Raw genomic sequence first — 23,284 nt, 5'->3', positions numbered from 1 at the left:
GACAGCAGAGCCGTCAGCAGCCCCCGCCACCTTCGGTGTGAGTGCCTCTTAGCACAGCCAGGGTGCTCCTGACTGATCAGAAGTGTCTGCTGGGCAAAGCACAATGAGCTGGAAACAGAGACAGGGACAGGGCTGCCACGGGGCTCCTTCGCATCTGGAGTGGCCTCTCTGGCCCGGAGACCCCGAGGCCTGTCCGCTTTCTCCCCAGGAAGGGCCGCTCATGCCTCAGCACGGTCCCAGGGCTCAGCAGACCCCCTGCGGTGAGCTCTTGCCACTCTGCCCGCTGTGTGCAGCCACCGCTCATCCCAGGGGCCAGGCATCATTTGGGAGGCTGAGGTCTGGAGTGAATGGGTCAGAACTGCTGCAGGGGCGAGGGGAGGACGGCCAGGGCGGGACCAGGTCAAGAGAGCTTCCTCTGTGGGAGACCGCTCCAGCAGGAGGAGCTGGAGGGGCAGCCCCCGGGGTGGGGAGGGGCGCACACGCAGGCGAGTCACCGGGAGGGGCTGCAGTCTCCACGAAGGGAGGCTGGAGGCCAATTCAGGTGGCCTTGGGGCCAAAGTGGGCAGGCTGGCACCAGCCTGAGGACCTTGGGGCCACGGGGAGCAGGCCAGCACCATCCCAAGCGCCCGGGGGCACGGTGAGCAGGCGGGACCCATCCCAAGGGCCTCAGGGCCACGGTGAGCAGCGGGTGCCATCCTAAGGGACCAGGCCTCCGTTCCTTCACTTGCCCATTGGTTCAGTAAACATCTCTCGAGCCTGACCGCATGCCAGGTGCGGGGAACGCAGCAGGTGGTGAAGTCCTGCACCCACGGAGCTCCTGGCGCCTACACCCCGGCGGGTGGAAACCACCACCAAGACCAGGAGTCAGACATGCCATGTGCCCGGTGCTGGTGCGCGGGGGAGGAAAGCAGGAGTGAGGATGGTCTGGGCAGGCAGCTCCCCCCAGTAAACCAGCTGGTCAGGGAAGGCCCCAGGGGCGCCTGGGGAGCTGTATACCAGGCACAGGGTGCAGCGCATGCAAAGGCCCCGGGGGCAGAGCCAGCCTGGCCTGCTGGAGAAGGAGCTGGAGCTGAGTGGGTGGGAGCCGGGAGACAGGAGGCCTCAGGCAAGCGTGGGAGGTCTGGGGGCAGGCAGCTCGCACTTCTCCACCAGCAGCCACAGTGACCTTCCGATACGCCAGTCAGATCCTGCTGCTCCTGGCTCTGAGCCTTCCATGGCTCCCCAGGACCCTCAGGAAAGAACCCCAGTCCTCCCAGCACCTCTGTCTGCCTTTCCGGCCCACCCCCAGGCCCCATGGGCCAGGCTCTCCCTGCCTCTGAATGAAGTGTGCCCCCCTCAGGAAGTTGCTTTGGGCCCCGCTCCTTGTTCAGCCACTTCCTGTCCATCCTCAGCTCTGCCCCCAAGTCCCCGCCTCAAAGAGGGCCTCCCCTGCTCTTTTTTTTTCTGAGACGGAGTCTCACTCTGTTGCCCAGTCTGGAGTGCAGTGGCGTGATCTCAGCTCACAGCAACCTCTGCCTCCCAGGTTCAAGCGATTCTCCTGCCGTAGCCTCCCGAGTAGCTGGGATTACAGGCGTCACCTGCTCTGCTTTTCTGTTGTAGAGGCAGGAAGTCCCCAGCCCACCCTTGAAGATGGCACCTCCCCAACCTCAGTCACTCTGCTCTGGGGTCTCAGGTCTTCCTTCCCCAAAGAGGCCAGAAGTGGAGAAAGGTGGGGACTGGCCCGGGGATATCAGGCGGCAGGGCCTGAACAAGCGGCCGAGTGGCCTGAACTGGGCACTGCTGGTGTGGGCGCAGACAAAGCACATGGGCCACCACCAACTGTGAGAGCACCCGGGAGGCCCACCAGGACTTCCGGGGAGAGAGGGACTAGGAGAGCCCCAGGGGAGCCATGGCACGACCCCACAGAGCAGAGTGCACTGCAGGTGGTCAAAACTTCCAGGGCCCAGCCTGGCTGGGCCTGCAGGGTCTCGGGAGCCATGGACCAGCTCATTGGATGCCCCAGCAGCCCTGCGCGTCCCCAGTTCCCTCTGGAGCCCCTATCCAGGCTCCAGACTCTGCTTGCTGCAGGACCCACACTCCCTGGATGTCCCCTTTCCACCTCTGGCACCTACTTACCAGCCAGACGACGAGGGAGTAGTGGCCGCGGGCGGCGGCAGCGTGTAGGGCGCTCATGCCGTCGAGAGCACGAAGGTGCACGTCAGCGCCACAGTCCTTCACCAGGAACTGGGCCAGGTGCAGGTGGCCCTCCTGGCAGGCCAGGTAGAGTGGGGAGGCACCACTGCATGTCCGCCGGTTCACGCTGCTGCAGGGAAGGGAGGGTTTGGAGGCCCAGTTCCTGCCTATGGCTGAGCCCATCCCTCAGCTGCTTGGACTTCACTGCTGACTCCTGGCCCTGCCCGTGATGGCTGAGTTTCCCACGTGCTTTCCAGCTGCTACTGTGGGGTTCCCTCCTCCAGGTTGCTCCCCCAGGTGGCTGTGCAACCCCACTCTCCTATCCTTCTGTCCTTTTCTGGGAACTCCTGGGTCCAGGTCAGAAACATGCATCTTCTTAGATCTGAGGGCCACGGTCTTGCCTTCCAGGTTCTCAGTTGTCCCAGTGGAGGCCTGGGATTGACCCCAACTCCCTTAGGGGTTTCCCTCTGCTCTGTGCCCTGTGGCAGGTGATGCTGGGTGCCTGGTAGCTGTGGCAGCCTGTGATGAGGTGAGGGTTGCACTGGCTGGGCTGGGGTCGCAGTGGCGGCGTGGAGGCAGGGCCAATGTCACTGGGGAGGGTCAACTCTCCGGCTCGTGCCTGCTTTCCCACCAAGCCTGCAGACCACGCCACCCTGTTCCAGACCCTCCACTTCCAGGCCCTTCCTCTCTCAAGAGGGGAAGCTGGGTAATAATGAAGGGATCTCATGAGCACCCCCACACGTGCTCCCCACTTCTGATGGATGAATCTGAGCAACTCGGGGTCCACCCCAGAGGAGAGTCTAGTCACAGGCCTCAGCTGCCAGAGGGGAGACAGAGGCTGGGAGCTGATCTGTCCAGGGGCTTGCACCTGGGTTTAAACCCCCCTCCCCTCACAAAGTCCCTGCCAGTACCAGCCCCCTAGCAACCTCTCCTCTGCTCCTAGCAAGGGGGACACAGGACCTTGGTGGCTGTTCCCTGGCCTTGCACCACACAGGGATCGTCCCCTGCACCTGCTGAGCCTGAGGGTACACTTGCTCATGGAACATGCCCCAAAGGGCTGCCAGTATGCCTTGGTGTCCTTCTCGGGGGAGGATCCGTGCTTTCACTGGACTCTGCCAGGCGTCCTTGACTGCATCCAGGGCTGCAACAGGCAGTGTCCAGTGCGGTGGCTGGGAGCAGGCCATGATGCAGCCAGTGGGTCGGGGGCCACTGGAGGGGCATGGTCTGGCCAGCAGCAGCCACCTCTCGGCTGCTGGTCAGTGCTAGGTGGGAACTAGGCTAGGGGTACAGGACCTTCCCATTTGTGTGTGTGAGTGTGTGTGTGTATGTACATATTAACATGAAGTCTCCTGGTTTTCTTTTTGTTTTTTTTAGACAGGGTCTTGCTCTGTCACCCAGGCTGGAGCAATTTAGACACTTGCTCTGTCACAATCTCAGCTCACTGGAACCTCTGCCTTCCAGACTCAAGTGATCCTCCCACCTCAGCCTCCTGAGTATCTGGGACTACAGGCACTCATCACCATGCCTGGCTAATTTTTAAATACATTTTTTGTAGAGATGAGGGCTTCGCTATATTGCCCAGGCCGGTCTTGAACTCCTGGGCTCAAGCAATCCTCCCGCCCCAGCCTCCAGAAATGCTGGGATTACAGGCATGAGCCACTGCACTCAGCCCAAGTCTCCCAGTTTTCAGTGGTGGAAACTTCTTTAAAAGCCAGGTGGGCCTGAGAGAGACTGTGGCCAGCCAAGGCTGGGGGTGGTGTGGACGCTCTGGGAAAAAGCCACAGAAGCGAATCCCAAGGCCTTTGCCAAGCGGTCCAGGATGGGAACACCCAGGAGTGAGAACCCGATTCCACAAGCATGGGGCTTGTCCTGGAGCTAAGAGGATGTGGGGACTGAGGCCTCTGGGGCAGCGACAGGCAAATGAGATGCTCCCTCAAAAAGAGAAGAGCCGTGGTCAGAGGTAGGTGGGTCCCTGGGGGACGGAAAGGTTCACCCTCAGCCAAGACAGCAGGAGGCAGAGGGCCTGTTCCTATGACAACGGTGACCTTGGTAAGCAGGGCGAGGACTGGAGGAGCGTCCAGGTGGGGAGGGAAGCCCTCTGCCTCACTGGCTGTCCTGACCCTGTCCTTCCTCCTTAGCCATCCACCAGTTCTGGCAGGGGCACAGGGCCCCAGAGACAATGAGGCCAGCGCCTGGCTCTAGGGATGGGGCAGTGCAGAGGCAGCTCCAGCCTCTGTGTCCCCAAGTCCACCAGAGAGTCCCCACTCCTGTCAGGTGAGGGGAGGGTGCCCTCACAGGTCGCCGGTTGTCCATGTCCCGAGCTGTTTTAGGTCCTGAGATGCCCCTAGGTGGGGCCAGAGCTGCCCTGGGCATCACAGCAGCATCTTGCTGTCCTCACTGCCCCCAGCCACTCTCCAAGCTGAAGCGCTGGCCTGTGTCCCCTTGGGCCCTGGCATGGCACCGCCACTGCCTGGCCTGTGGATAGAGGCCTCATTGCCCTTGACTCCTGCCAGCTCACCCCACAGTGACAGCATGCCCGTCTGCAGGATTCACCTCAAAGGCTACCAGCCTGTCCTCTTGGCCCTCCTCGGTGCAGCCTCCCCTTGGCCAGCTTGCCCCAGGCTGCCCCTCAGGCGGGACCCTGGGTTCCTTACCTGCCATGTGCAGTTGTCAGGAGCTGCAGGCAGGTCAGGTCCCCACTGACAGCGGCGTGGTGCAGCGGCAGGGCCCCCTCCCGGGTCTCCAGCGTGGTCGAGTGGCCCTCGTGGAGCAGCCACTCCACCAGCACCGGGTGTCCAAAACGGGCGGCCAGGTGCAGCGGGGAGACGCCCGAGGCATCTTGGTCCTACCGAGGCCCAGGCAGGTCAGTGAGTGGGGGGTAGGCCGTGTGGCCAGAGCCAGCTGCTGGAGGAGTACCAGGTGAGGGCTTACACTGCCTGCAACCCAGTGAAGGGGCTTCCAGCTCCTTCCTCCTTCCCTCCGTTTCTGCCTGCGACATGGAGGGAGGTGCTCCCTGCTGGGACTGAGGTGACAGGAGGGCCAGGACTCAGGTCCAGCTCTTGGGAGGCCACCTCTGGCAACCCTGCCCCTCCTGGGCCCGTCCCCAGTGTGGAGAAGGCCCTTTCCCACTCAGCCGGGTGCCCACAGACACCCGCCCACTCTGCTCATGGTCAGAAAGGCTTCCCAGGACACTTGCCTCTGGCTGGTTCCCTGCCCCAGTGCCCTCCCTCTGGCCACAGGGCCCTGGGGCCAGGGAGTGTTCCCACCACAGGTGCCAGGGGTCCAGCAGACCTAGGCCTTCTCCAAGGGCCCTGTGGTCAGAATGGATCCCCAGGCAGGCACAGCTCCCACCTGCTGCCCTTGAGCTTGGCGGAACGGGATGCTAGGCTGGCACTCTCAGGCCCTCTGGTGAGCCAGGTGCCGGGGAACCTTCCCGCTCCCTAATCTCAGCAGGTCCCACCGGCCCCCACCCCAACTCTGACCTCTGGGCGGTGTTCTAAGGCCGGTCAGTCCTGCTCACCCTCAGTCCTGAAAGCTCCACAGGGCTGAGCAACAGCTCGAAGGCCCTCGCCTGCACAAAGGGGACGGGGCAGGCAGGAGAGAGGAGGGGGGCCCAGTAGAAATGCTCCGGACGAGACGGTCACCATCAGCAGCCCTCACTCCCGTCTCCCAACTGGGTTCCCAGCTCTCAAGCCCGAGTTCCCACAGTGCTTCTGTAAGGATCCCTTTCTAGACCCTTTGGGAAGCGGGCCCTGTGGACCAGGCCTGATCAGAGACAAGGGGTCTTGACCTCTGGCAAGACCCCCACTGGTAACACTCAGCTTCCTAAGAAAATTTAGGAGGTGTTCTTGGCTCTCAAGCCTTTGTGTTCTGAGAAGCGTGGGGCAGAGACGGCGACCACTGACTGAGTCCCCAAGAGAAACGAAGAGCCCAGGGCTGTGGAGCCCGGGGTGGCCAGTGCTCTGAGCCTACGTGGCTCACACCTCCCTGGTTCCACCCTAGCCAGGTTTGTGGAGGCCAGGCTGCCCCGTTCCCGCTCACCTGCAGACCGCAGCCCCCCTCGCGGACCAGCCAGCACAGCTCGGCCAGGCTGCCTGTGGCGGCGGCGTCATGCGCGGGGGTGGCCCCATTGTGGGCCCGCTGGTTGCCGGGCAGCTGGGCCCGCTGCACCAAGAACTTGACACAGTCCAGGTGGCCAGCCCGGGTGGCGTGGTGAACCAGGCCGGCCCCCAGAGCATCGGTGATGCCCGGGCCCAGGGCGCCAGCCTCCAGCAGCCGCTCCAGTGTTGCCACATCCCCGTCCTTGGCGGCCACGAGTGCCCGCTGCTCCTCCATCCTCTGGCCCGGGCTCTCAGTGGTGACTCATGCACAGGCCGGGGCTTCTGGTTTCAGATGTGGATGAAGCTGCTGGCTCTGGTTACCTGATAAGCCGCCACAGGGCAGATGGGAGGCGTTGGGGTGGGGTGGGGGGGATACACCTTGGGGACCTGCCCAAGCCACTCCCACAGCGTGAGAGCGCCAGGTGCCTGGAGCTGAGAGGATGGAGTGCAGCACACAGGGAAAGGCCCACACTGGGCTAGGTCAGGGTTGGGCACAGCCCGCAGAGAAAGGAGGCTGGCCCTAAGGCTGCTCACATCTGTCCAGACGGCACGAACCCCTCTTCAACTGCGGAGCGAGGGCTGAGGACACGCATCACTGAGCTTCTCACAGGAGCCCCGAGTAGCCTGGGAGATGGTTTCCCCAATTCTCACAGAAGGGCAGACCCCCAGCCGCCATCACAGTGAGCCTGAAGTAAAGGGTGCCCAGTAGGTCTACATGTTTGGCTGTGTTGGCACAGAGCTGAGCGCTCCGCCTCTGGATCTGGCCCTCAGCCCTGGAGGCTATGAATCTCTGGGGACGCAGTGGCTCCACAGGGCCTGCAACGGGCCCAGGACCCTGACTTGGGTGTGTCCAGCCCCTGCCTCAGCCTCCTCTCCAACTACACTGACCAAGTCTCTGGGCTGCAGTCCAAAGAGCCCAAGTACATTTAACCCCTTTCCAGATTGTTCTGGACAATCCACAGTTCTTCTTTAGAGAAGTCAGGACCACCAGAGCCTCTTCCTGGCAGCAATGGGAAGCTGCAGGTGGGGGACCCATTCCATTTGTGGGGGCTCCTGGAGACGCAGCCTCAAGCTGGATTTCTGGGCTAATGCATCATCACACAATGGTGACCTGGGGGCTGCTGCACCCCTTGTTTCCCCCATCCACAGGCTCCGTCAGATGCCTTCATGCCCAAGCGCAGCGCCCACTAAAGAAACCACAGGAGACCCAAGCCGGGCACTGAAATCTTTTGTTCTTTTAGTTTCTGGCAAGTGTTTCCTCAAAATCATTATGTAGTTCCTTGAACCGTATAACTACACATTACAAGTGTTATTCCACTGAAAATGACTCCTATGCAAACATCGACATGGGATGTGTGTCCAAATGCCACAGAGTATTTTGAGAAAAAAATCCTCTGCAAATAAAATTAAGGTAAAAGCTGAGTCAGGGATGATCCAATTTCCACCCCAGGAATGACCTGGAGCTGCACCAGCTCAGTGAGGTTGGACCTGAAACCCTGAGTTAATGATCAAAAGGGACAAGACGAGAAGGCCTGGGGACTGTGGATGGGGAAGCACGCAGCCCTGAGTGCCAGTGGGCAGAACAGGGTCAGGCTCAGGGAAGCAGGAGGGGTGGTGTGCGGTAGACGCTGAGCAGAGCAGGCCTGGCTGAGGCTGGGGGCCACTGTGCACTGAGGCCAGAGGAGCAGGGTGGTGGGGGCAGCTTTGGAAAGGGACTAAAAAGGGCCTGAGAAGAGACCACTCAGGAAAGGTACATGTGCGAGGCCACGATCAAAGCAAAAAAATCAAGTTTCCTATGTTCATGATAGCATTTGGCTGACAATGAGTTATAAATATTTGGATTCTATCTTCCTGATAAAAACACCTTCCAGGAAAGGGCACTTGCAACAGGCTTGCCCAGTTCCCAGTGGGGAGGGTGGATGAAGCTGGCGTTTCCACTTCACCACTGGAGGACGGTTCTATGTGGGAGTTCCTATGTGGGCGTTCCTATGTGGCATTAGTGTCCTGGGCCCTGTGAGCTCTGCACGGATCCAGGGAAGGAAACTGGGGGTGCACACTTGCAGGCACTCCAGGACAGAATGCAGAGGGGGCATGAGACAGTCATCCTGGCACAGCCCTCAGGAGGGAACTGGAGGGACAATCCTGTGCCCTGCCACGGGCTTCCTAGAAGCGGGGTGGGGAGGGCGGCCCTGGCGCTAGGCCTGGTTCTCCAGCTGCGCCACGGCCTGCTTCAGGTCCTGCACGACGAGGTCCACTTCGGCCCTGGTGGTGCTGCGGCCCACGCTGAGGCGGAGCGCGTTCCTGGCCACGTCGAAGGGGATGCCGTAGTTCAGCAGCACTGGGGACGGCCTGGGGAGGGCAAGACCGGGTGGCAGCTGCTGCCAAGGGCATATGGAAGAGACACAGCGTTCCCCGCTCTGGACTACTCCCCCAGTGGGGCTCTACCCACCCGGGTGCACGCCTGCCCTGCCTGGTATCCGCCTCCTGCTGAACTCCTGGACCAAGCACACCCCTAAGACCACCCATATCAAGGTGCGGCTCAAAGTCGCCACCATTCTCCCTGTAGAGTTCTCTTGCACTTGGCACTCCCAGGTGACACTGCCCCCCTCTCGCACTGAGCTCTGGGGCCAGGGGCTCTCCTGTCCTTGAGGGGTCTGAGGTCCTGGAGAACACTGATGCTGACACAGACAGTACCTCACCCATGTGGTCCATCTAAGCCACTTGGTAACTTCACGGCACCTGGCATGGGGCTTTGCAGACACTAGGGACCCAGCCAGTATCTAGCCATGGAACAGATGACTGCGTGTGGGCGTCCGGAAGCAGGGCTGTTGGAGGCTCGAGGTGTGGGCTCTGCCAAGGGGCTTGCCCTCATCACACCCAGACCCCTTTCTTCTCCTGCCCCTCCTGTAGCAGGGCACTGCCCCCCACCCCTACAGGGCCCTGTCCTGCCCCTCCTTTTCCCTGGAGCCGGGCCCACCACTGTCTCGCTCCAAGTGCTCCTACACAATCCCTCCGCCCTGACCCTGATGACCACGTGCTGCTGGCCACAGTTCTCTCTCCCCAGAGCCCTGGGTGTTTCTCCTGCATTCACTCCAACCTCCCACAGAGGTCTCACATTTTCAACAGGCCAGACCCGGAACCGCTTCTCCCCCGCTGCCGGCAGGCTGCTGCTCGGGTGCCCCACGCCCTCTACCCCACAGTCTCCGCCAGGCAGGCCACCCGCTCACCTGGACCCGCTATCCCAGAATCTCTGCTGCATCTTGCAGATGGCTGATCTGACACCTGAGTCTGCTCACACCATGGCCCTCAGGGCTCCCCCTTCCATGAGGTTTAAGTGAGCACTGACACTCAGGCCATCCCCTCCCCAGCCCCCCCCAGTCCTCCCCAGCCCCAGCCACGCTGCCCCTCCAGGCCCTGCTCCCCGCGCCTTCAGAACTGAGCACGAGAAGCCCTCTTCCCCTGCACAAGTCCTAGTCCTTCGGATGGCAGCTTAGAAGTCACTTCTTCCAGGAAGCCCTCCCTCTGCCCCTCCTAGGACCCAGACAGGGCCGTCCTTCACGAGCCAGAGTGCGGCCCAGTGGCCGCCTGCCCACCGCACCCAGTGCCCGGAGGACCCCTATGCCCTGGACTGGGTTTGTGAAGAGCACTTACTGGTCCCCATGGTCCGAGTGGCACGCAGCCCCCACACTGGCCAGCAGCACTCGGCACTGCGCAAGCACCTTGTGGCCTGTGGAGACAGAGTACGCGCCACTGAGATGGGCCTCCAGCCAGGCCGCCCTTCTCTCCCCTCCCAGGGTCCTGCTGGTGCAGGCTGCTTCCCTCCCTCCATGCCACCTGGTGGAATTCCAGCACCGGCCATTCTGGCAGCTGGGGAGAGATCTCACAGCAGGAGCCGAAGAAAACGCTTCTTTCTCCTTTGGCTGCAGAAACGCAGATACTATTCTCCCTCACAAAGCTGGCCTTGAAAATGGCACTTGAACTGCCTGCGAGGACACCTGGAGTCCTGACCAGCTCCGTCCTTACGAGCTGGCAGTCCCGACAATATCACGTCTCCACCTGTGTTCTGGATTGCAGAGACACGTGGGAGTTCTATGAAGCCAGAAGGCACTTCCCTCTTCTTTCACAAGCACGGCTGATGGAATTAACATGAGAATTTCAGCCAGGCGTAGTGGTTTACACCTGTAATCCCTGCACTTTGGGAGGCAGAGGCAGAAGGATTGCTTGAGCCAGGAGTTTGAGACCAGCCTGGGCAACACGGGGAAACCCTATCTCTACAAAATATTTTGTAAAAATTAGCCATGGCTGGGCATAGTGGCTCACGCCTGTGATCCCTGCACTTTGCGGGGCCAAGGCAGGTGGATCACTTGAGGTGAGGAGTTCGAGACCAGCCCGGCCAACATGGCAAAACCCCACCTCTACTAAAAATACAAAAATTAGCCGGGCGTGGTGGCAGGCACCTGTAATCCCAGCTACTCTGGAGGCTGAGGCAGCAGAATTGCTTGAACCCAGGAGGCGGAGGTTGCAGTTAGCCGAGATACTGTCATTGCACTCCAGCCTGGTCAACAAGAGTGAAACTCCGTCTCAAAAAAAAAAAAAAATGTTAGCCAGGTGTGGAGGCTGATCACTTGAACCCAGGAGGTCAAGGCTACAGTGGGCTGTGATTACACCACAGCACTCCAGCCTGGGTGACGATAGAGTGAGACCCTGAATCCAAAAATAAATATACAATATGAGAATCTCTGTCTCATTTAAAGTAATATAGGTTGTCACTGAATACAAAGTCTGACCCCAGAACAAGGGGAATGTTGACAGAGAACTCTCCTTTCCATGGTGAGGAATCTGAGATGGTCAAGGAAACCCAGGCTTCCTTGCCCACAAGAACGCATTTCAGCCCAGGTTCTCACGAACGCAGCCATCATGACGGTTACCCACGGGCTCTTCTTCATGGGCCAAACATGACTGCTGGTTTCCCCGCACGGTCCAGGAAGAAGAAAGCAGCAACACCTTCATCTTCTAAGAAGTCAAAACCTCGTCTACAGAGGCAGCTCATCGTGATCTCAGGGCCACCATAACCTGCTCCCAAATGACACGTGGCTGGTCAATGACCTGGACTTCCACTCTCATGGAGTCAGGGCAGACCAGGTTTCAGCTGCATCTGGGACAGGGGTGACCCTAACTGCTCCTAGCTGAGGCGGATGCCGCAGGAAATCCAGATTTGTACTTGCTCCTTACTCTGCCAGTTATTTTTACTGTTTTTTTGTTTGTTTGAGACAGACAGAGTCTCACAAACTCTGTCACCCAAGCTGGAGTGCAGTGGCTCAATCTTGGCTCACTGTAACCTCCAGGTTCAAGCAATTCTTCTGCCTCAGCCTCCCGAGTAGCTGGGACTACAGGTGCCCACCACTATGGCCGGCTAATTTTTTGTAGTTTTTGGTAGAGACGGGGTTTCTCCATGTTGGCCAGGCTGGTCTCAATCTCTTGACCTTGTGATCAGCCTGCCTCGTCCTCCGAAAGTGCTAGGATTACAGGCCTGAGCCACTGTGCCCAGCCTCTGCCAGTTTTTAAAACTGATCGCCTCCCCTTTCCCTTACTCTAATAAAATATTTAATAAAAACTGCCAACAAAATAGATAAATGTCTAGAATTTAATGTTACTTCCTTCCCTGACAGCTTTTGGGGCGGTGCTAATGCCAGACATGAGAGTTCGCCACGGTCCACATCCCAGCAGCCGCAAAATGAGCCAAGTCAGGGAGAGGAGGGGCTGGCAGTAAGAGCCCGGTGGACCACAGCACAGCCACCTGAGCCTGCTCTCAGCAACCCCAGCAAGGCCCTCTGACAGCCCGAGCTGTGTCATGCTCAGGGCAGGGAGAGTGGGAGTCGCTGGCTCGGACCAGAACCCATGCACCGCGGGAGCTATGCTCACGCTCAGAGAGACCAGGGTGAGGGGCCGTCACCTTGAAGCCGGGGTCCCCGGATGGAGAAGTTGCAGGTATTGGGAAGCCGCTGGGTCCCTGGAAACTGGCTATTCAGATGGATTCTCTTCTGACCGAATTCAGCCTGAAAAAAATAAGTGAAATATTTGGTGGCCTTCAAAGACACCACCATCAGCAACTGTTTGAAATTTAGACTTTTCCAGAAACACAATCTCAGCAGGTGCCTACTTTTCAATCAGCATCTACCCAGAATAGTTATGGGGACAGACAACGGAAAGCAAAGTTAATTAGGAGAAAAACCAAATATTCGGAAACATATGAACCTTCCGCATAAACCACGAAGTATACCACTCTGCACAGTTGATCGTGTGTCCCTGAAAAAGATCATGCCCCTGGCCTAGGGCCCCACTTTCGGGGTTTCCGATCCCAATGTGCTTCCCGCCACTGTTATTTCTTCCCTCACTGCATCCTGATGAGTTCCAGGCTATGCTGCAATCCCCACAGGTCCTGGGTTCCAGGAGCACCACGCCCCCTCTCCCTCCGGGCACCTGCCCCACACACCCTCCCTCTCCCGGTACCCACCCCACACTACACTCACTTCCAGCCTCTCCTCCAGGTAGTCGCGGACGTCCCTCATGTGGGCCTCGTAAGCCTCGCAGTTCTGGGCCACCAGCTCCGCGGCCTGGGGCAGACACACGTGGAAGCACAATTCTTGCAAAACGAAGGAGGGCAGAAAAGCTTTCAACAGCACAGGCAGCACTTCCTGAAACCGCTCATTCTCCTGACAGTCACAGACAGACCGGATTTTTTGAGTGCTGCCATTTGGAGGGTGTGGAAGTGCCACAGAAATTGACTTCACCAGGCACTTCCTGACAGCGCCAGGCACTGGAGATGCCCCAGCAAAGCAGCCCTGAAAGGGATCCCAACCCTTGAGGAGCCAGCATCCAAGAGGCAGAAGGACAAAAGCAGGGGCGGGGGGAACAGACTCCTACCCACCAGTTGGCGCTGTGAAGGGACCTCGCAGTCCCAAGGTGGGGTGGTGACAGATGGCTGCACAAGGGCAGGGAGTGGCATCTCAGCAAGGGCTCTGCAGGGGACAGTCATTCTGTCTCTAGAACAGAGGGGCCTGGTGTGGTGGGTGGAGAGTGCAGAGGGGGTGAAGGCCCAGGGACAGATCCACAGGCCCTGCAGGCCTGGCCACGGGGCAGACGCAGTGAGGCTCTGAGGGAGGGATGCGATGGTCTGACTGGCCTGTGTGTTGGTCACTCTGTGGCTGTGTGGACAATGGCAGTAGCAGGCCCCCAGGAGGCCATGGCAGGCATCCAGACCCTTGGTCTAGGGTTAGTGGCCATGAAAATGGACATGAGGCTGGTAGTGGGTATATTCTGGAGTCCACACAGACAGGACAGGTGCTGTATGAGGCAGGGGACGATGACAAGGAAGGACTGAGGGCATCTCCTGGACTTCAGAGGCGAGAACCTGGATAGTGGGAGGTACCCAGGGTGGGAAGAGGGTGGAGGAGAGCGGTCGGGACAGGCTTTGAACTGAGAGGAATGGGTCTCTCAGGAGATGGGCCAGGGCCTAGCTGAGATGTCAAGTTCAAAGGCAGGAGCACAGGCTAGCATCACAGTGACAGGACGGACAGAGGGCTCCACAAGGGTGCAGGTGCAGGGAAGGGCTGCCAGCACGCAACCAAGGCAGAAAGGAATGGGTGGGGGAAAGAATGCTCGGGAGGGCGTGTGCAGGATGGAGTCCAGGCTGGGCAGCAGAGGGGGGCTGTCTAACGTGCTGGTGGCATCGGGGTCTGGGCAAAGCTGAAGAACCAGCGGGGGTGTGGTGCTGGGGCTGAGACCAAGCTGTGGCACTTGTGCTATTACAGGTGCAGATGCAGCCACAGGAACACGGAGAAGGTCAGGGGCTGGTGGGCTTCGAGCACTGTGAGCTGAGGCTCTATCGAGGAAGCTGTTACCATGATTCCCATCTGGCAGGGGGAACAGCCAGGACTCAGGGAGTTCCAGCGACCTGACCCAAGGCACAGGGTGAGTGAAACTTCAAGCCAGGATTTGAACCCTGGTATTTCAAAGCCTGTGGACCGTACCACTACTTCATCATTCAGGTCAGTATGAGCAGGTACTGGACTCCACTTAAAACACGGCTCTTCCGGCTGGGCACGGTGGCTCACCTGAGGTTAGGAGTTCGAGACCAGCTGGCCAACATGATGAAACCCTGTCTCTACTAAAAATACAAAAATTAGCCAGGCACGGTGGTGCATGCCTGTAGTTCCAGCTACTTGGAGGCTGTAGTGGGAGAATATCTTGAACCTGGGAAGTGGAAGTTGCAGTGAGTCAAGATCACGCCACTGCACTCCAGCCTGGGTGACAGAGTGAGACTCCGTCTCAAAAACACTCTTCCTTCTAGTAAATGTAGCCTTAGTTATCACTGTTAATAATTTTGAGTATTCTAAGTAACAGGGGATCCACTCATATTCTTCCCAAGGCCGGCCTCCTGGGCGCCAAGCCCTTTCTCTGTCCTGGGGATACTGAGGCCAAGCCCCTGCTCTCGTGGAGCTGACAAGCCCCTTCGAAGGGGAAGCAGGAGGTGGATCATACATCTGAACACACTACAGAGAAACATCAGATAGGGGAAATAAAGCAGTGTCAGGGATAGAGCGTGACAGCAGGGGACATGGGGGGACCAATATAGCTGTGGTTCATGGAGGGGTGCTTGAAGGTGGTGGTGGCCTTTAAGCAGAGGCCTGCACAGTGAGGGAGCAGCCTGCAGACGCCGAGGCATGACCAGGACCCCTGCCTTCGCACAGCAAAACCTGAGCCTGGTTACTGTCGCAGAAGCAGGACAGGCCCCCGTGGAGGGCTGGTGGCAGGTGCTGGATTGGTCACCCCACAGACCAATCAGGGACAGAAGGTCGATGGTCTGGGGGCTGCCAACGCCTGTGGGAATGGTGAACCTGCGGCCTGATGTTTCGCCTCTGCTGTAAGAGTATCACTGGTTCTCACGTCACAAGAGACAGAGACAAGGAGTTTTTCCCTTTTAAATGCTAAGCAAGTGCCACTAATCCACAGATCTGAAAAAGTATAGATCTCTGAGTTGATAAATCAGATTCCAGGCTTTTTCTTGTCAGTCTGTTTATGAGATCACGAATATGATCTCCCTAAAGCCCCGGATTCCTGCTAGAGCCGCTGGGGTCACTGATGACAAAGCAACCAACCCATCTCCTCCAGCTCACCAGGGCTCACCTTCCCAAGGCCGGCAATCATTGGGGTGTTCTCTGTCCTGTAAGAAACAAGGGATTCAGCAAGAATAAACAAATGTCTCAGGAAGGAATCCTGTCTCCATGAAAGTCATTGTGTTAAAACAAAAATAAACTCACGCTCCATCTTTCCTAAGCATGCGCCATGTGGCTATCTCAATGGCAGCTGCAGGCCCCAGAAACCTCCCCTGCCAAGTTTGCACTTGCCCTGGCCCAGTGAAGGTCAACAAGGCCCACTGTGGGTGACGCGTTGGGTGTTCACTGTGACAATTCTATCTGGATCCTTTTCCTACCCAAAGCAAGCACTCTTCCTCCCGCAGGCCCCAAGGCACAGCTCTCTTTAGTCCTCACTGCCAAACCAATACAGTATGGAACAGGGGAGAACCTTTGTTCTCAACATTTCAGGCATCAGCAAACTAGAGGGGGGGGTGTGTGTGTATGTGTGTGCGTGTGGGGGGGGGGTGTGCGCACATACAGATGGGCAAGAGACCCCTAAAGACAATGGCTTGCATACTGTGACCTAACAAACTGAAAAACAGAACTCGTTATCCTATTTTCAGGAAAAAAAATTCACTTAATCATTTCTTAATTTTTTTTTTTGAAACAGGGTCTCACACTGTTGCCCAGGCTGGAGTGCAGCGGATCTCGACTCACTGCAACCTCCACCTCCCGGGTTCAAGTGATTCTCCTGCCTCAGCCTCCTGAGTATCTGGGATTACAGGCACACGCCACCATGCCTGGCTAAGTAGAAACAGGGTTTTTTTTTTTTGTTATTATACTTTAAGTTCTAGGGTACATGTGCACAACGTGCAGGTTTGTTACATATGTATACATGTGCCATGTTGGTGTGCTGCACCCATTAACTCGTCATTTAAATTAGGTACATCTCCTAATGCTATCCCTCTCCCCTCCCCCTACCCCACAACAGGCCCCGGTGTGTGATGTTCCCCACCCTGTGTCCAAGTGTTCTCATTGTTCAATCCCCACCTATGAATGAGAAAATGCGGTGTTTGGTTTTCTGTTCTTGCGATAGTTTGCTGAGAATTTCCAGCTACATCCATGTCCCTACAAAGGACACGAACTCATCCTTTTTTATGGCTGCATAGTATTCCATGGTGTATATGTGCCACATTTTCTTAATCCAGTCTATCACTGATGGACATTTGGGTTGATTCCAAGTCTTTGCTATTGTGAATAGTGCCACAAGAAACATATGTGTGCATGGGTCTTTATAGCAGCATGATTTATAATCCTTTGGGTATATACCCAGTAATGGGATGGCTAGGTCAGACGGTATTTCTAGTTCTAGATCCTTGAGGAATCACCACACTGTCTTCCACAATTGTTGAACTAGTTTATAGTCCCACCAACAGTGTAAAAGCATTCCTATTTCTCCACATCCTCTCCAGCACCTGTTGGTGCTTTTTAATGATCGCCATTCTAACTGGTGTGACATGGTATCTCATTGTGGTTTTGATTTGCATTTCTCTGATGGCCTGTGATGATGAGCATTTTTTCATGTGTCTGCTGGCTACATAAATGTCTTCTTTTGAGAAGTGAGAGACAGGGTTTCACCATGTTGGTCAGGCTGGTCTCGAACTCCTCACACCTCATGATTCGCTGGCCTCGGGCTCCCAAAGTGCTGGGATTAAAGGCATGAGCCACTGCACCCAGCCCAGCAATTTCTTAAGTTTGGCTGAACAAAGTTTTCTTAAACCTCTGGACCCGGCTATTGCTTGTTTACCAGTAGATATTTTCTCTGCGCCCTCACCAGCATTTGGTGGTGTCTCTATTCTTATTTTAGCCATCCTTATAGGTGTGATATCTGGTGGTTTTAATTTGCATTTCCCCAATAACTAATGCTGTTGAACATCTTTTCCTGTGCTTGTTACATGGGTCTCGTCTTTGGTGAAATGTCTGTTTATATTTTTTGCCTATTTTCTGATTGAATTTATTGTATTATTTTTGCTGTTGAGTTTTGCAAGTTCTTGATATATTCTAGATACCATTCCTTTGTCAGATAAGTCATTTGAAAATATTTTTTCCTAGATTTAGCTTATCTTCCCACACTCTTAATATGGTCTTTCCCAGAGCAAAAGCTTTAAATTCTGATGAAGTCTAATTTATCCGTTTTTCCTTTTATGGATGCTTTTAGTGTCAAGTCTAAGAACTCTTTGCCTAGTTCTAGAACTTGAAGATTTTCTCCTATTTTTAAGCAGTTTTATTGCTTTATGTTTTTCATTTAATTTCATGATCTATTTTGAGATACTATTTTATGAGGTGTAAGACAGGGGTGTCCAAATCCTTTGGCTTCCCGAGGCCACACTGGAAGAATTCTCTTGGGCCACATATAAAATACACTAACGACAGCTGATGAGCTTGAAAATAAAAAAAATCGCAAAAAAAAAAAACACCAAAAAACAAAAAAACAAAAAAACCCACCAATGTTTTAAGAAAGTTTATGCATTTATGTTGGGCTACATTCAAAGCTTCCTGGGCCACATGCAGCTGCAGGCCGCAGGTTGGAAAAGCTTGGTGCAAGACTTGGGTCAAGGTTAATTTTTTGCCTATGGATAACTAACTGCCTTGGCACCATCTGTTGAAAGGCTAACTTGCCATCTGCTGAATGGCTGACTCTCATTTGCTGAACTGATTTGCATCTCCTGTGGTTGTATCTGCACCCGTAACTCATATGGGCCTATTTCTGTTTGGGTCTATTCTCCTCCACTGATCTACCTGCTGGCATTTTGACAGAAATTGTTAGGCCTGTGTATCCATTTGGAGAGAACTGACATCTTTGGTATGTAGAATCTTCCAAACTATGAACATGGTATGTGTCTCTGCTTAGATCTTAATTTCTCTCATCCATGGTATACTATTTTTAGCATATAAGTCCTTTATATTTTGCTAGTTTATATCTGAGTAATTTTGTTTCATTGTAAATGGTATTTTTTTTTTTTGAGACAGAGTCTTGCTCTGTCGCCCAGGTTGGAGTGCAGTGGCACGATCTCAGCTCACCGCAAGCTCTGCCTCCCGGGTTTATGCCATCCTCCTGCCCCAGCCTCCCAAGTAGCTGGGACTACAGGCGCCCGCCACCTCGCCCAGCTAGTTTTTTGTATTTTTTAGTAGAGACGGGGTTTCACCGTGTTAGCCAGGATGGTCTCCATCTCCTGACCTCATGATCCGCCTGTCTCGGCCTCCCAAAGTGGTAGGATTACAGGCTTGAGCCACTGCACCCAGTCGTAAATGGTATTATATTTTTAATGTTACTGTCCACTTGTTCATTACCATTATATAAAAATAAGACAGATTTTTGCATGTTTATCTTGTGTCCTGCAACCTTGATATACTCACTTATTAGTTCTAGCAGTTTTCTTGTACATTCCTTGGGATTTTCTTTATAGACAATCGTGTGATCTGATTAGAAACAACTTTACCTCTTCCATTCTGATCTATATGCCTTTTGCTTCCTTTTCATGCCTTACTGCGCTGACCAGAACTTCCACCACTATGTTGGACAAGTGTGGTGACAGTGAACATCCTTGCTTTGTTCCCCCAGCCACAGGAGTAAAACACTGAGGCTTTTACCACTAAGAACGATGTTAGCTGTAGGTTTTATGTAGATGTTCTTTATCAAGTTAAGAAAGTTTCCCACTAATCCTATTATTCTGAGTTTTTAACACGAATGGTTGAATTTTGTCAAATGCGTCTGTTGCATCAAACATGAACATGTTATCTTCTTTATTCATTAGCTTCTTAATATGGTAGATTACATTGATTAATTTTTTTTTATTTTCGTAGAGATAGGTCTTGCAGTTCACCTAGGCTGGCCTTGAACTCCTAGCCTCCAGTGATCCACTTCCCTTGGTATCCCAAAGCACTGGGGGATTACAGGCATGAGCCACCGTGCCCTGCCTTGATTGCATTTTTCCTTTCTTTCTTTTTTTTTTTTGAGACAGAGTCTTGCTCTGTTGCCTAGGCTGAAGTGTGGTGGTGCCATCTCAGCTCACTGTAACCTCTGTTACCCAGGTTCAAGTGATTCTCGTGCCTCAGCCTTCCAAGTAGCTGGGATTACAAGTGTCTGTCACCACACCTGGCTAATTTTTGTATTTGTAATAGAGACGAGGTTTCACCATGTTGGCCAGGCTGGGCCTGAACTCCTGACTTCAAGTGATCTACCTGCCTTGGCCTCCCAAAGTTCTGGGATTGCAGGCTTGAGCTACCACTCCCGGCTCTAGATTGCATTTTGAATACTGAACCAGCCTTGCATCTGTGGAATAAATGCCACTTGGTCACAGTGTATCATTCTTTATTTTTTTGAGACAGAGTCTCACTTTGTCACCCAGCCTGGAGTGTAGAGGTGTGATCATAGCTCAACGCAGACTCGACCTCCCAGGCTCACTCAAGCAATCCTCCTATCTCAGCCTCCCGAGTAGCTGGGACTATAGGCATGTACCACCATGTCCAGCTAATTTTTTTATTTTTTGAAGAGGGGTCTCACTATGTTGCCCAGTCTGGTCTTGAACTCCTGGGCTCAAGTGATCCCAATTCCCCTGCCTCAGCCTCCCAAAGTGCTGGGATTACATGCGTGAACCAGCACACCCAGCTGTATATAATTCTTTTTATGTATTGCTGAATTCTATTTGTAGACATTTTGTTAAATATTTTTTGCATCAAAATTCATGATGACGTTGGGCTGTAAAGGATTTTTTTGTACTGTCTTTACCTGGTTTTAGTATCAGGATCTAGGTTCATAAAATGAACTGGGAAGTTGTCCTTCCTCTTTATTTTCTGGAAGAGACTGCACAGAAATGTTAATTCTTCTTTAAGAATTCTTTGATAGAATTCTCTAGTGAAACCACTGGGCCTGAAGACTTCTCTTTGTGGAGTTTTAAAGCTATAAGTTCAATTTCCTAATGGTTATAGAGCTATTCAAATGACCTACTTTATATCAAGTGAGTTGTGGTAGTTTGTGCTTTTTGAGGAAGTGGTCAGTTTCATCTAAGTTGTCAACTTCCTATGTGTAGAGCTGTTTGTGTCATTCCCTTCTTGTCCTTTTGATGGCTGCAGGGCCTGGAGTGATACTCCTTGTTTCATTCCTGATGTTATAACTTCTGTTTTTTTGGTTAGTCTTGATAGAGGTCTGTCCTGGGCTCAAGGAATCCTACCATCTATCTCAGCCTCCCAAGTAGCTGAGACTACAGGCCTGTGCCACCACATACAGCATTTTTCTTTTTGTGGAAACAAGATTTCACCATGTTGCTCAGGCTGGTCTTGAACTCCTGGCCTCAAGCAATCTACCTGCCTTGGCCTCCCAAAGTGCTGGGATTAGAAATGTGAGCCACCATGCCCAGCTAATGGTTTTTTTTGTTTTGTTTTGTTTTGTTTTTTTCCAGACGGAGTTTCACTCTTGTTGCCCAGGCTGGAGTGTAATGGTGTGATCTCGGCTCACCACAACCTCTGCCTCTCAGGTTCAAGTGATTCTCCTGCCTCAGCCTCCCTAGTAGCTGGGATTACAGGCATGTGCCACCACACCTGGCTCATTTTGTATTTTTTTTTTTTTGAGACTGAGTCTGGCTCTGTTGCCCAGGCTGGAGTGCAGTGGCCGGATCTCAGCTCACTGCAAGCTCCGCCTCCTGGGTTTATGCCCTTCTCCTGCCTCAGCCTCCCGAGTAGCTGGGACCACAGGCGCCCGCCACCTCGCCCGGCTAGTTTTTTGTATTTTTTAGTAGAGACGGGGTTTCACCGTGTTAGCCGGGATGGTCTCGATCTCCTGACCTAGTGATCCGCCCGTCTCAGCCTCCCAAAGTGCTGGGATTACAGGCTTGAGCCACCGCGCCCAGCTCATTTTGTATTTTTAATAGAGACGGGTTTCTCCATGTTGGTCAGAATGGTCTCGAACTCCTGACCTCAGGTGATCCGCCCGCCTTGACCTCCCAAAGTGCTGGGATAACAGGTGTTAGCCACCATGCCCGGCCAATACTGTCTTTTTATTTATTTATTTATTTATTTATTTATTTATTTATTTATTATTTATTTTTTATTTTTTTTTGAGACGGAGTCTCGCTCTGTCGCCCAGGCTGGAGTGCAGTGGCCGGATCTCAGCTCACTGCAAGCTCCGCCTCCCGGGTTTACGCCATTCTCCTGCCTCAGCCTCCCGAGTAGCTGGGACTACAGGCGCCCACCACCTCGCCCGGCTAGTTTTTTGTATTTTTTAGTAGAGACGGGGTTTCACCGTGTTAGCCAGGATGGTCCCAATCTCCTGACTCGTGATCCGCCCGTCTCGGCCTCCCAAAGTGCTGGGATTACAGGCTTGAGCCACTGTGCCCGGCCTTTTTTTTAAAGAGACAGGCTCTTGCTCTGTTGCCCAGGCTGGAGTGCAATGGTGTGGTCATAGCTCACTGCAGCCTCGAACTTCGGGGCTTGAGTGATCCTCCCCGCTCAGCCTCCTGAGTAGCTGGGACTACAGGCACGCACTGCCATGTCGGCTAATTAAAAAAAAATTTTTTAGAGATGAGATCTTGCTATGTTGCCCAGGCTGGAGTGCAATGGCGTGATCATAGCTCACTGCAGCCTCGAATTTCTGGGCTCAAGTGATCCTCCCCCCTCAGCCTCCTGAGTAGCTGAGACTACAGGCATGCACTGCCATGTCGGCTGAATGTTTTTGAGATGAGATCTTGCTATGTTGCCCAGGCTGGTCCTGAACTCCTGTCCTCAAGCAATCCTCTTGCTTTGGCCTCCCAAAGCAGTGGGATTATAGGTGTGAGCCACCGTGCCAGCCTGTGTTGTCTTTTTGAAAGTTCTAGTGAAGCCCAGACCTCATCTCCTTTTATGTTCCTTTACTTTGCCTTTCTATAATTATCTTAAATATGTCCTTTATGTACATTTTGAACCACAGGAGATACTGCTATGAGTTTTGCTTATGCTATCAAACATAATTCAGAAAACTCTAAAGGAGAAGGAAAGCCTATTCTATTTGGTGACAAATTCTTAGTTTTCCTTCATCTGAGAATATTCTGATTACTTCTTCATTCCTGAAAGATACATTCACTGGGTACAGGATTCCGGCTTGATGGTTTTCTTTGAGCACTTGAAGAAAAATAATTGTCCCCCTTTCTTCTGGTCTTTCTGGTTTCTGATGAGACCACTGTCATTCAAATTCTTTTTCCCTTATTGGTGAAATGTCATCTTTCTCTGACTGCTTTCAAGAATTCTCTCTTTCATTTTTAGAAGTCTAATCATATGTCTCTGGCATGGATTTCTCTGGGTTTATGCTATTTGGGGTTTGCTCAGTTTCTTGATTCTGTACGTTTATGTCTCTTGCCAAATTCAGGAAATTTTTTAGCCATTATTTCTTCAAGTACCTTTGCAGGCTGTTATCTTTCTCTGTTTCAGGGGATTTCAATGAAATGAATGTTGTATCATTTGTTATCGTCTCACAGGTCCCTGCAGCTCTATTTTAAACCCCATTATTTTTTTGAGACAGAGTCTCGCTCTGTTGCCCAGGCTGGAGTGCAGTGGTACGATCTCGGCTCACTGCAACCTCTGCCTCCTAGGTTCAAGGGATTCTTCTGCCTCAGCCTCCCATGTAGCTGGGACTACAGGCACATGCCACCAAGACAGGCTAATTTTTTTTTTTTTTCAGTAGAGATGGGGTTTCACTGTGTTAGCCAGGATGGTCTCGATCTCCTGACCTCGTGATCTGCTCCCCTCAGCCTCCCAAAGTGCTGGGATTACAGGTGTGAGCCACCATGCCCGGCCGAAGCCCCACTCTCTTTCTTCTCTGTGGTCTGGATTTCTATTGTTCTGTCT

The 23,284-nt window shown here is 54.1% G+C and overlaps 2 protein-coding genes across 4 annotated transcripts in view; both read right to left on the bottom strand.

The window, feature by feature from the left end:
• ESPNL (espin like) overlaps window positions 1-6,585 on the bottom strand; it is a 29,716-nt gene extending 23,131 nt beyond the window's left edge. Inside the window, exons 1-3 of the mRNA XM_038001303.2 lie at window positions 6,214-6,585; window positions 4,827-5,017; window positions 2,116-2,302 (exon numbers count right to left, since the gene is read on the bottom strand). Of these exons, the coding sequence (XP_037857231.2) occupies window positions 2,116-2,302; window positions 4,827-5,017; window positions 6,214-6,507 (672 nt within the window). The 5' untranslated portion in view covers window positions 6,508-6,585. The remainder of the gene's footprint in view (window positions 1-2,115; window positions 2,303-4,826; window positions 5,018-6,213) is intronic.
• An 899-nt stretch (window positions 6,586-7,484) lies between these two features.
• The window catches only part of SCLY (selenocysteine lyase), a 39,027-nt gene continuing 23,227 nt past the window's right edge, over window positions 7,485-23,284 (bottom strand). The window contains exons 8-12 of one of the 3 annotated variants that reach the window (XM_007966829.3): window positions 15,459-15,495; window positions 12,803-12,985; window positions 12,226-12,328; window positions 9,924-9,999; window positions 7,485-8,621 (exon numbers count right to left, since the gene is read on the bottom strand). In XM_007966829.3, coding sequence (XP_007965020.2) covers window positions 8,468-8,621; window positions 9,924-9,999; window positions 12,226-12,328; window positions 12,803-12,985; window positions 15,459-15,495 — 553 coding nt within the window. In that variant the 3' untranslated portion in view covers window positions 7,485-8,467. Of the gene's footprint in view, window positions 8,622-9,923; window positions 10,000-12,225; window positions 12,329-12,802; window positions 12,986-15,448; window positions 15,496-23,284 lie in introns of all 3 variants that reach the window. The other 2 variants (XM_007966830.3, XM_007966831.3) reach the window with 2 other exon arrangements.

The sequence above is a fragment of the Chlorocebus sabaeus genome, chromosome 10 (genome assembly GCF_047675955.1).
Source record: "Chlorocebus sabaeus isolate Y175 chromosome 10, mChlSab1.0.hap1, whole genome shotgun sequence".
In the NCBI taxonomy this organism is placed as follows: Eukaryota; Metazoa; Chordata; class Mammalia; order Primates; family Cercopithecidae; genus Chlorocebus; species Chlorocebus sabaeus.
The sequence above is the reverse complement of the archived record's forward strand: the minus strand, read 5'-3'. Positions and strand labels throughout refer to the sequence as shown.